General features: G+C 40.1%; 2 protein-coding genes across 2 annotated transcripts; one reads left to right on the top strand and one right to left on the bottom strand.

The window, feature by feature from the left end:
- Window positions 1-162: 162 nt before the first annotated feature.
- On the bottom strand, window positions 163-2,454 carry LOC136440006 (lipid droplet assembly factor 1-like). Its single transcript, XM_066435743.1, has 5 exons — window positions 2,357-2,454; window positions 1,952-2,089; window positions 1,428-1,581; window positions 925-1,076; window positions 163-707 (listed from the first exon to the last, which is right to left on the bottom strand). The coding sequence occupies exons 2-5, from the start codon at window positions 2,036-2,038 to the stop codon at window positions 588-590; spliced, it is 513 nt and encodes a 170-aa protein (XP_066291840.1). The 5' UTR covers window positions 2,039-2,089; window positions 2,357-2,454; the 3' UTR covers window positions 163-587.
- Window positions 2,455-2,624: 170 nt separating this feature from the next.
- Window positions 2,625-10,454, top strand: LOC136440003 (tyrosine--tRNA ligase, mitochondrial-like). The gene is made up of 13 exons (XM_066435739.1): window positions 2,625-2,734; window positions 3,292-3,435; window positions 3,824-3,971; window positions 4,471-4,646; window positions 4,964-5,065; window positions 5,360-5,474; window positions 5,969-6,047; window positions 6,224-6,333; window positions 6,645-6,743; window positions 7,132-7,198; window positions 7,741-7,929; window positions 8,315-8,440; window positions 8,993-10,454. Exons 1-13 carry the CDS (start codon window positions 2,700-2,702, stop codon window positions 9,028-9,030), a joined length of 1,428 nt encoding a protein of 475 aa, XP_066291836.1. The 5' UTR covers window positions 2,625-2,699; the 3' UTR covers window positions 9,031-10,454.
- The last annotated feature ends 805 nt before the right edge of the window (window positions 10,455-11,259 follow it).

Below are 11,259 nucleotides of genomic sequence, written 5' to 3'. Positions count from 1 at the left end.
TGTGTAGATAAAAAGTATGTATACATGTGGGTAGTAGGGATTCTGTAACTATCAGAGTTACAATGTACATCACATGAAATATATCTATATTACGTAGCCTGAGTGTCATCCTAGTTAGTTCCAGGCTTTCCCTTCATGCACTAAAGGAATGCAAAAAAAAAGTTCACATTTAACTTTTCTTTAATGGAATGTACGCATATAGCAGTGGGTTACAGAACTATGCAAAAACAATACAGCTCCTGACTGATGCAACAGTTTTTTGCCGCAAAATGTACAACGGCTTTAAAGTTTTTTTACCTTTCTTATTATGTCATGAGTGCTAACTTGAATTATAAGTCAAAGCTAATGACAAAATATCGTTGACATAATGAAAAAATACAATAATTATTGAACAGCTGCATATTGCAGGACAGCTCACTTTGCTTCTGACAACATTTTTTAACCTTTCTCATGCTGACTTATGATGTAATCAATACAAATCTGGTGCATGGATGAGCCCACAGCTGGGGGAAGGTTAAGGCACCTTCTGAGTCAACCACGGTTCCAAAGAGAGTTGTTACAACAATTTGACACAACCCGTTGGACGTTCATGCAGCGTTAGGCATTTCCTCCTTTTCCTTCTCTTCCTCCTGCTGTTCTTTGTCATGATGAGGTCTGCCGATGTCTTCACCTGGTGGTACAATCTTAATTGTTCCTTTGAAATGATCCTGTGGTTAGAAAAAAAGCACAGTTGTAACGACAAAGTTCATCATCAAACACAACCTTGATTCTGTGTAACAAGAAATTTAAGATAGGGCAAAGCGATGGACCAGGGACTTGCAAACAAGAAATGATGTTGTGGTTGATATTTCTAAGGGTTTGCTATATTAATAAGCAAAGGCTGTAAAGTAAATATGAGAAGCGGGAGACAGTATGGTGGCTGACCTGAAGACGTGATTTGACTGTTGCAAACATTTCGTGGCCTTGGGACAGAACAAACCAGGAGGCAGACACAGTCAGGGTCAGCAAGATGGCAACAAACGCAGCTCCGGACAGGACTCCAGCCAGGACCAGGCAAGCAGCGGTCAGCAGAAATCCTGTACAGAGATTTGGTCATCTTCCTGTCGAATATCTTAAGCATAAAAGCACACTCCAGTATGGCCAACATATTCACGTGACAATCTAGCATCCATAGCAGTCTGTCACTGGCATGTCTTGAATGGTCTATGTAGTTATACATTTTGAATTACTTGTGCTGAAAGTTCTGAACAAACTAGCTTTCAAAGAAATGTAAATAAACCTTTAGAAACAATGTCTTCAAATTCTGTATCAGCTAGTCAGTGTGCAGGCTGTTTTCTGATTGTATACAGTACCAGCTTTCTGACTGCTACCAGGTACTGATGGTTGAATAGTGTCAATCATAATCATGTGAAATACACACAGGTTACCTTCCACCACCAGGAATCCGCTGAAGGTGAAGATGAGACTGCCGATAACAAAGAACAGGAACATCAGGAACGGCATTGTTCCCATGGCAACCACCAGGGTGAGGAACAGGGTCAGGATGGGGTTCTCATTTGCATACTGTAGAGACTGTTGCACCTGTTGAACAAAAATACAATGCTTATGATTTTCTGCTGGCCAGCATATGTGTCATGCAACATCATTTCATTTTTGCCCATTCTACAAAGCTATAATTCTTTTTTCATATCAAAATAACTGACAAACAAATCATTTACAGACTTACTTTGCAAAAGTGTAGCTGATGGTTACACCCAATGTTTGACACCCCTATGTTTCCACATCACCTAACCTTAGCCCTAACATCAACGTGTTCATGCTGAACCAATAAATAGATAAATAACCCTAACAAAGGGCTTCGGAAGAAACATTATAAGGGGCATCCGAAGATATGGGTGTCGGAACATAGCAGCGTCGGAATATGGTGTTGGAACATAGGATACTCCCCTACCTGCTGACTTCTGTAGACCCTCTGCACTAGAGCATATGTACTGTTCCTCAGGTCATGCAAACTGGTCCCTACACTTTCACTTCCCATTGTTAGTCAGCTCCTTTTGGCTTTTGCTGTCAATAATATGTCAATAATAAACTGCAAAAGAAGAATAAGAGGTGGTGATCAAGGTAGATTTCAGGAGTAAACGGATACAGTATTTGTCACTTCAATCAAATCAATTCAAAGGAGTTAGAGTTGCATCATCTCCTGCCAGATCATATGATAAACCAATCTCCCAATAATATTAACTGTTAACGTTAGCTCAAAGTCTATAACATAATTGCTGATAGTTACAACAAACAAATCATGCAGGCCAAATGATTTCTAGAATAACACATAAGAACTGCATCTAGAGCTACTTACCCAGCTGTCAAGACAGAAAAGTCACCTTCCTTCCTCCTCCTTCTTAGATGGAGTGTGAGTGGAGAAATGCACGTCCTCCTCTGAGTCTGACATTGTGTCATCGATATTTGTGTGAGTAGGCCAGACCACTTGACTTCTGGGTTGTAACCGAGATGGTTTCCCTTACATTTAGATAACACAGCATAGAACGTACAAATCATATAACTTAAAAGTTTACAGGTCCAGTTATATATGACCTGATAACATTATAATGTGTCTATTCTTAGTTATATGACATTATATCGCCAGTGAAATAAACGCAGTAATCTCCACCCCGTGGAATGAATGGACTTATCCAGGCAAAATGGCGGCGCCCATGGTCACGTTTTCCCTGAAAAGGTAAATTCTTCCTTTTTCACGCCGGCAAAAGGCGCACATCGAATGTCATGTTCCTCATAGACATCGACATAAAAGTTGCGTTTATAGTTGCATATTTGTAACGTTATTCTGTGCCTGACAAGCGATGTATGACCGGTGAAAAGAGGAGATGGGGGAGGGGCGGGGTCAAGGGAGGGCGAATTAATTTATTAGAGCTCACAAAAGTTGCAGGGCTGATATTTACTTGATAATATCATTATGATTATCTTAAAATAGAAACTGTGTAGCACAGAGGCGATATCGGATTTGTCTGTGGTCGGATCTGTCTGTGATCGGATCTGCCCTATAATTTATGATTTTTAATAGTAGAACTCGTCTTTACATATAGCATGATCAGAACAAAATAATACCTTTTACTTAAATGGAAAACAAACATATGCCATCTAGTAGAGCCCAATCTGCTGACTGAAATATTTTTTCAGAATCAAATCTGGACCTACCGTTGCCGAGATATTACTGTCAGCATCCGCCCTTAAATACATATTTTTTTAATGATTGTAACATGTGTCTTCCCCCAGATTTGGTAGGAGTCTCTGTGTACTGCGACAACATCAGTCTTGTGTTGCCAAGAAATGGAATATGTGCAGAAACTATGCCACCAAGACCAATATATTAACCCTACATGAGAGGGGCATCTTCGACGACATATTTCCAGAGGCCAGGTGAGAATTTGATAGCCAGATGGAGGTGTATGATGTATCAGGATATTTCGGCACGTTGACAGTTCATCCCCTAGCCAATCAGGACAGTTCAGCACCAGGCCTATAGGATGACTCGGATTTTGGTTATGGTTAGGGTTTTATATCCATCTTTATTCTTAAAAAACGGTGTCAACTAGTGTTTTACGTGTAGTTTATTCAGGTACAAGTACAGATACACTTGATCTTCAGGTCCAGACCGGTATCTCAACAAGTACAACTCCAGGGTTTAGGTATGTGTACAGCCCTTTGGAAATCTATACATTTTTTACTTGTATTGGTAAAAGGTAACTACTTGTTGCAGAAACAGTTGTACATGTACATATAATCTTGAGTTATCCTTTATTCCCAGCATCGAGCTACCCAAGCTGCTCCAGTCCGGGCCCCAGTGTGTGTACTGTGGGTTTGATCCGACAGCTGACAGTCTTCACATTGGTAACCTGCTGGCCATCATCGGTCTTCTGCACTGTCAGAGGGCTGGCCACAACACCATTGCACTGGTCAGTTGTAAGTTTTCTAGACTTCCCTCCAAGATGAGGTTGGAGGAAGAGATCGTTATCTACTCCTGCAACTGATTTCCATACTTTCTGACCATGGTTGTCAGAAAGCAGGGTATCAGAAAAAGATAATTGTCCCCTCCTCCAACCTTTCCTTGGAAAATAATGCAATCCATGCCAATCTGAGTTGTTGGTTCTTGCAATGTCCTTGGTCTTTAGATGTCTATGTCTAGATCTAGTCCCTTGATTTTCATGTCGTTAGGGGGCACATTGAAGATAAAAGACAACAAACACTGCTAAAATGTTAGAAAAAGATAAATACAGACCCTGAGAGCCAAGATTTTGCTTTGGTGCACACAGTTTTAAATTTCCTCTCAGGCTTCCATTTTCATCTTAACCCCTAAAATGACTTAAAAAATCTGTCTGATAATCAAGGAAATTCACCAGACACATCAGGTCATCTTTAGTTGTTGGCTTGCAGTCTTTGTTTTTTTTCTTTCAGATCGGAGGAGCCACAGCCAGAATAGGTGATCCAAGTGGAAGATCAAAAGAGAGAGAAGCTCTAGATTTCGATCAGCTGCAGACCAACATAAAGGGGATTGAGACCACTCTACGACAAGTGTGCAAAAATCACCAACAAGACATATGGAAAAGCCCCAAGGAGTTACCCCCTCTAAGGTTAATGCCAACTTGTTTCCAGTTTGATTTTTCTTTTCAGTTAAACTTAAGGTTTTGCTCAACCTTAGTTTCTTCCATCTCAGCAAACCCATGCTTATCTTCTAGTGTGGTTTGACCTAACTCTGATATTTTTCATATTAGACTTGCCAATTCTGTGTGTAAAGACGGTCGGAATTGTCTGTCATCAGCAACAAGAACAAGATTTGACAATGATGTAATGAAGGAAACTAGAAGAAACACTCCTCCAGTTACAGTATCTGACTGTTCAGACTTTTTCCTTGTGGAAGAGACATAAATATCTTGACCGTTTATCACAGAATAGAGAATAATTCCAGTTGGTACAGACAGCAGAATGTGGTGGAGTTCATGTCTACAGTTGGGAGGCATCTGAGGATGGGAACCATGCTGGGGAGAACCAGGTATGTAGGATGGTACTTATATGTGTAACTATTGTTATTATTTTACTCTGAAAATATAACACTGTAATATCATGAACATGTTAAGGGACTGACTATATTGGACATAAGTGTGCATTTATGTACACTGAGTACAACCACTAGTTTTTCTCCATGGAGATTTTTGTAACATATGAAATTCCCTATATTTGGTGCCCAGTAATCAATTAGCTTCAGGGCATTGGAGGTGAAAACTGAATAGTAAGAGAAAATGAAGCAACTTTTGATGGGGATAACTTTCTGATGACTTTCCTACAGTGTACAAACTAGACTGAAGTCAGCTGAGGGGATGAGCCTGACAGAGTTTACCTACCAGATGTTCCAGGCGTATGACTTCTTACACCTGCACAAGGAGTACAGGTGTCTTATACAGGTGGGGATGTTGTTATTTTTACATTGCAGGAGCACGAGGAGTGCATGTGTCTTTAAAGGTAGGGATGTTGTTATTTTTACACCTGCACAAGTAATACAGATGCTGCCAGTTGTACAGAGGGTTACTTAGCTGAAGCATTTTACCAGCCTCTTGTGAGTCACCTTTGATTACATTTGGAGAGAAAAAAACACTGCCTGAGAATTTGGAAAACCTGATAAGATTTACGCACTGTGTTTTAGCATGTTCCTAATTTTAGCATGTTCCTATATATTGATGGTAATATTTTACATGTCAACTGAAAGAGCTTGCCAGGATATTTTTTTTTTCTGTCATAAATGTTATAATTGTGGAAATTTTGGAAAGGCTTGTCTTTAAGTGTAGTTAGATTTACCAAATTTCCAGTGTCTTTCCATACTTGTTGTGACCAGTGTTTTAAACAGTGTGTAAATCCATAGCATGTGTATCTTTTGACGCCATCTTTGCACTTCCTACAGCTGGGTGGGAGTGACCAGATGGGAAACATGATGACTGGACATGACCTTGTCAGGAAGGTCACAGGCAAGGAGGTGTATGGTCAGTACAGCTTTGTCTGTAAAGTCTTTATGAGACAGGAAAGAGTGAGACACTGCAGCTTAACATGCCTGGTCAGAAAATTTGAATGAAGTCATTGGATCACTCAGTTTATGTTGACATATTGGTAAACGGAATGTTCTCTTTTTTTATGCAATTTCTTTATGTTTCATCCTCAGCCATCACAGTTCCCTTGGTGACCACAACCTCAGGGGAGAAGCTGGGGAAGACAGCAGGGAATGCCGTGTGGCTTAGCAGGGACAAGACATCACCATTTGAACTGTATCAGGTACAGATATTTGCCATGTGGTCTGAGATAAAAGGTCTCTAATTTACTATAGACATAGTGAGTGAGTGAGTGAGTGAGTGAGTGAGTGAGTGAGTGAGTGAGTGAGTGAGTGAGTGAGTGAGTGAGTGAGTGAGTGAGTGAGTGAGTGAGTGAGTGAGTGAGCGAGCTAGCGAGCGAGCGAGGGTGATAGACATATGAATTTTTTCCAAATTTTTCTCCTCTTAGTTGTAAGCAATGTTTTGAGTGTGAAAAATTGCTGCAGATGTATGTTACCGGTAGTGTAATTCTGACGAAGTTTCTTGTGTCCACAGTTCTTTGTTCGACAGCCGGACTCCATCATGGAGAGCTACCTGAAACTCTTCACTTTCCTGTCCATGGCTGAGATCGCAGACATCATGAGGAAACATTCTGTGAGCAAACACTTCAGACATCCCCTGTTTTAGTCTTGTGGTCACATCCAGCTAGATTCTGTTAATGGGAGATTAGACTGTACTACTCTGAAACAAGGGGTGTTTCCGATACTTGTAGTGATTGATGTACTCATCGTGTCAAGCTCAACTCTACGATCTGCAATGAATTAGGGTTTATTTGTTATACCGGATCATTGTCTTATGCAGAGTTATCCTTTAGAATGTGTATCATGATATATATAACATGATAAAAGAACTACTTGCAGAAACTTTGAAATAGCAAACCCTTTTGAAATATCAACCACAGCATCTTTTTTTGACTACCATAATGATTAATCTACTTGATGAGAGCCCAGCTTTAACCCATTTGAAATTTCTTGCAATGCAGAATCATCCAGAGAACAGACTGGCACAGAAAAAGTTAGCAGAGCAGGTCACAATACTGGTCCACGGAGGTAAGATTATCTTCTTCATACTCTCAACTCTCTACAGGTTAGATTTAGTGACCACAAGCATTAGAAGTCCCATATGAACTTGGAGTGATAAGTTCAGGAACTTGAGTTTGGTTGGTCATGTCTCCTTTATCAGTAGTATTGTGCCTCCGCATACAAGGACTTTATTCAGAACCAAAATATTTACATCAACAGCCAATGTTTTGGTGACTGGTCACCTTCCTCATGGTAATACTGACTGGCTCTATTTTGCACTGCAGCTAAGTGTCACTGCTAACAATGCAGTCCCAAACATGAAGTATTATCACATACACATACTAGATAGACGTTGTCCATCAACAACAACAAGGAAACCAAACAACCATCAGCTACTTTTTAAGAAGAATAATCCCCTTTAAAATTACACTGAGTACTCTGTAATGATCATCAATTTGTATTAGATGAGCACTAGAACAGATTTGGTGGGTGGGCCACAAGTAAAATGTGTTGTACAGTGACTATACAGACAGCAGCATGACTACAGTGTATCTTCTCCTTCCTGACAGTGTCAGGGCTGGAGTCTGCCCTGCGCTGTACCCAGGCCCTGTATGAAGGTGGGCTGGACGTGCTGCAGAGGCTGACAGAGGAGGAGATGAAGCTGCTGTTCAGTGAGGCGCCCACCACAGAGATGGTGCTGGAGCCGGGGATGAGTCTGCTGCATGTCCTCGTCAAGGCAAAGGCTCTTCCTGGGGAGGGTGAGTTAATTGTCTGGGAATTTAGGTTGGACATCATGTTTATTCATATTTACATGTAATTTGGCAATTTACCCCTGCACCAGTACATCTCCACACTTTTCTGCAATGACCAGTGGAAGATCAGCTCTTCAGCATTCCCCTTTGTATAACATGTGAAGTAGTTTGTGTTCCTTTCCTTTAAAAAGATCAAATTTTAGTTGGGGGTTCCTGTGATACCAAGTGCACCTAAGAAACAGCAATTTATGAAATATGCATGTGTGGTTTATCATTATACTTTGATGAGGTACTAGTTCAGTATGATCTAGAATGCACCTGCTTTTAGCCTTTTTATGCTATATGTTTGCAAAATCAGCTAATGATTTAAACTGTTCTCTCCTTGTTTCAGTGACGGGTTGGCACATTATGGCTGACGGGGGTGTTTGGATCAACAACGTGAGACAGAGGGACCCCCAGCACGTGGTAGTGCCCAGTCTCCACATACTGGACAACAACATCTCTATTGTCAGAATAGGTAACAATCCTTACAACTTATTTTTTTTTTGCACAAAAGTTGCACGTCAAGGGGACTGACAGAATCTGGTCACTATGGACAGGTGGTTGCTATAGACAGGATTCTTTCCAGAATTAAGTTGCATGTGTCAATGGGAAAAATTATCTAATGGACCACTAAGAAGTGGTCACATTGGTCAGGCGGTCCTTATGAAGAGGTGTTTACTTGTATAGGTTTGGCCGTACCAGCTGCATGGCCATGAGTCCAGTGACAGAATAAGGCTTCAGTAGACATAATATTCACTTAATCTTAGTCTTGACTTATCTTTGCATCATTACACAATGAGTAGTCTACATAAGGCCACAGTCAAATTTATGCTTAAGCTGCTGAGAATTTCTTTGCTTAGAAAATTTGTCAGCTTAGACCTCAAAAGTATTGCAATAAGGAAAATATCTTGTCTGTACATGTAGATTGTGTAAGAACATTCTCTACATGTATGTGAATCATTATTTTATGCACTATAGGTATCATTTATGTCCAATTATGCGGATGTCAATTTTCTCTGTGTTTCAGGAAAGAAAAGATACCATCTCATCAAATGGATAAGATGACGTTTGTAACGTGAGAACATCATAGGAAGGATTTGTGATGTCTACTGGTTTGGTGAACACACTAGTGAAACCAAACAGAATTAGAAAGCCACAAGCTCGAGAATAGGATTCGTTCTTCACAGGCAAGAATGTCTTACTTGCCAATGTCTCGACTGCCACTCTGCTGACATCAGGACCTTATGACATCTCTGACAGCTCACAATTTGCAGCAAGAACGTAGCCTCGCAGTTCTCGACTGGTGTACATTTCCTGATCTAAATGTGATCCTTGTGGAAGCACTAGGCCCCATCATTTGTACTTACTATCCCGTATACTAGTATATGTTAGTGTACGACTAGAGACAGTGTATAACTATAGGTAAAATGTGATCAGTGTTTTAACCTGTGGCTTTTTCTGTGCGAGAACTTTTGAGAATCCGAGCAAGGGAACACTCCCACGCACATGTACAGTTCACTCCTCAGTCTACTTATTAAGTACACTGGGTTTCTAGCTTCATTGAAGAAAACAAGGTTATCTAGATTGGTATCTTACAAATGTAGATCCAAACTACAGGCATACTTGAATTCTATTTTGATTGGGCAATGTATTCTGAAACGTACACCTGTTTTAGCCATTAAATGCTCATCGCTCAAGTAGTTTTTCAACTTTATACTGAAAAACTTTGGCTCACAAGACTGGTTTCCAGGCTATTTCAAAATTATTCTCATTAAGCCTTTCCTTGCCTGACACAGTGACTGAAGTCACTGAATGGTACAACAGCTATCATGGAACAGCTATCATGGTAAGCAACAAGTGTCAGCGAGGACTCTTTGTGATCCAAATTATAATTGCAGCTGCTGGAAGCATTTTTGCAGTGCTGCAGTGATATTCTATGCCACTAGGTGGAGCTTATAACCATTTGCCTCAAATGCCTCGAAGCCATTTACTGACTGCATGGTTGGCTCATGCTGTGAAGTTGTATCATTTGCTCAAATAAGGAATATGTTGATCAAACAAAAATCATTTTGAAAGTCTGTATGAAAAAGCTGGAGAATGCAGTGGTAGCCTGCCTCCCTTTAAGAATTCATTTTGAGGAGCCTGATTCTAAATTGCTACTAAAAGACATAAGTACGTCATGTAGCTATCCACAGTAGTGCTGTGCTCTCTCCTTTCAAGTTTGACAGTAGTAACAAAAGATTACATTACAGGAGTTGGAAATGACAGCCAAGAGACAATTTGTTCCTCGTCTCACTTTATTTTTGGAAGCTTAGAACACAGCATTTATATCAGTGTGCCAGACCCATCCCATGGGCCAGGTTCGGGACATATACCTAATACAGCTACTACAGCACTCTACAGTCCATGTGGTCAAGAAAAATACTATCATCTCTTTGGAAAGTAAACTTCTAGAGTAAATATCTGAATAAATATCGTAAATACATGTACATTTAATATGTCATGCTTGAAGATTACTTTGTTGTACTACGGCTTGTCTCCACTTTCGTCCCTGACAAATTAACAGATTCTATGGTCATCTATCTACTACAGTATACGACCTTGCCAACATGACCTGACATGGCTTTTGGAGAAGTGGGATGTGCGAGTTTTGTGCAAACAGAGGCACATAGCGATCAGCAATAAGTTGCCAAACTGGCATCAGCATACAACTACAATATAGTTGTTTTTTCCAGCACACAAATACAACAAAATTTTGAAAAACATTGCTAGCAAGGTAAAGAGCACTGAATACAACATTTTGAAAAACGTTGCTTGTAAGGTAAAACGAGCTTGTTTGAATTACATTCATTGAAATTTGGTTGCACATTTACATACGTGCAAGTGGTCTAAGCACAACCATTCACAGCAAATGACAAGCAAGCTTGCACAATATTTTATCCAAAGCAAAGGAAAGTAGCTAGCACATCACACATACATGCGCCTGTAAACAAGTCTGCAATAACTTATTGCCTATTGGCAAGATTTTCAATCTAAGTTACACATGGTTGATATCCATAACTTGTAATGATATAATCATATAATAAATTATAATCTTGAAGCTTACAGCCTTACACAACAACTCCAACATGTATCTCGCGCATTGTCAGCTTTCCACATTCTCTACACACATTTAACATCTACAAACATAATTCCACCAGAGTCCATAATTCCGCCACCCTGAAAATATATGTCCAAACAGATCTCCAACCCAGCATCGCCCAGTATAATATGCACACCTGTATATCTAAACTG

This window comes from Branchiostoma lanceolatum, chromosome 8 (genome assembly GCF_035083965.1).
Source record: "Branchiostoma lanceolatum isolate klBraLanc5 chromosome 8, klBraLanc5.hap2, whole genome shotgun sequence".
NCBI classification, from domain to species: domain Eukaryota; kingdom Metazoa; phylum Chordata; class Leptocardii; order Amphioxiformes; family Branchiostomatidae; genus Branchiostoma; species Branchiostoma lanceolatum.
This window is presented reverse-complemented; position numbering and strand designations above follow the sequence as displayed.

Excerpts from the sequence above, each read along its gene's own strand:
- LOC136440006 (XM_066435743.1), bottom strand. The coding sequence starts at position 2,038 with ATGGGAAGTGAAAGTGTAGGGACCAGTTTGCATGACCTGAGGAACAGT. Across the intron at positions 1,077-1,427 it reads CGGATTCCTGGTGGTGGAAG|GATTTCTGCTGACCGCTGCT; the intron begins GTAACCTGTGTG and ends ATCTCTGTACAG. Across the intron at positions 708-924 it reads CAGTCAAATCACGTCTTCAG|GATCATTTCAAAGGAACAAT; the intron begins GTCAGCCACCAT and ends TTCTAACCACAG.
- LOC136440003 (XM_066435739.1), top strand. The coding sequence starts at position 2,700 with ATGGCGGCGCCCATGGTCACGTTTTCCCTGAAAAG. Across the intron at positions 5,066-5,359 it reads ACCATGCTGGGGAGAACCAG|TGTACAAACTAGACTGAAGT; the intron begins GTATGTAGGATG and ends ACTTTCCTACAG. Across the intron at positions 8,441-8,992 it reads CATCTCTATTGTCAGAATAG|GAAAGAAAAGATACCATCTC; the intron begins GTAACAATCCTT and ends TCTGTGTTTCAG.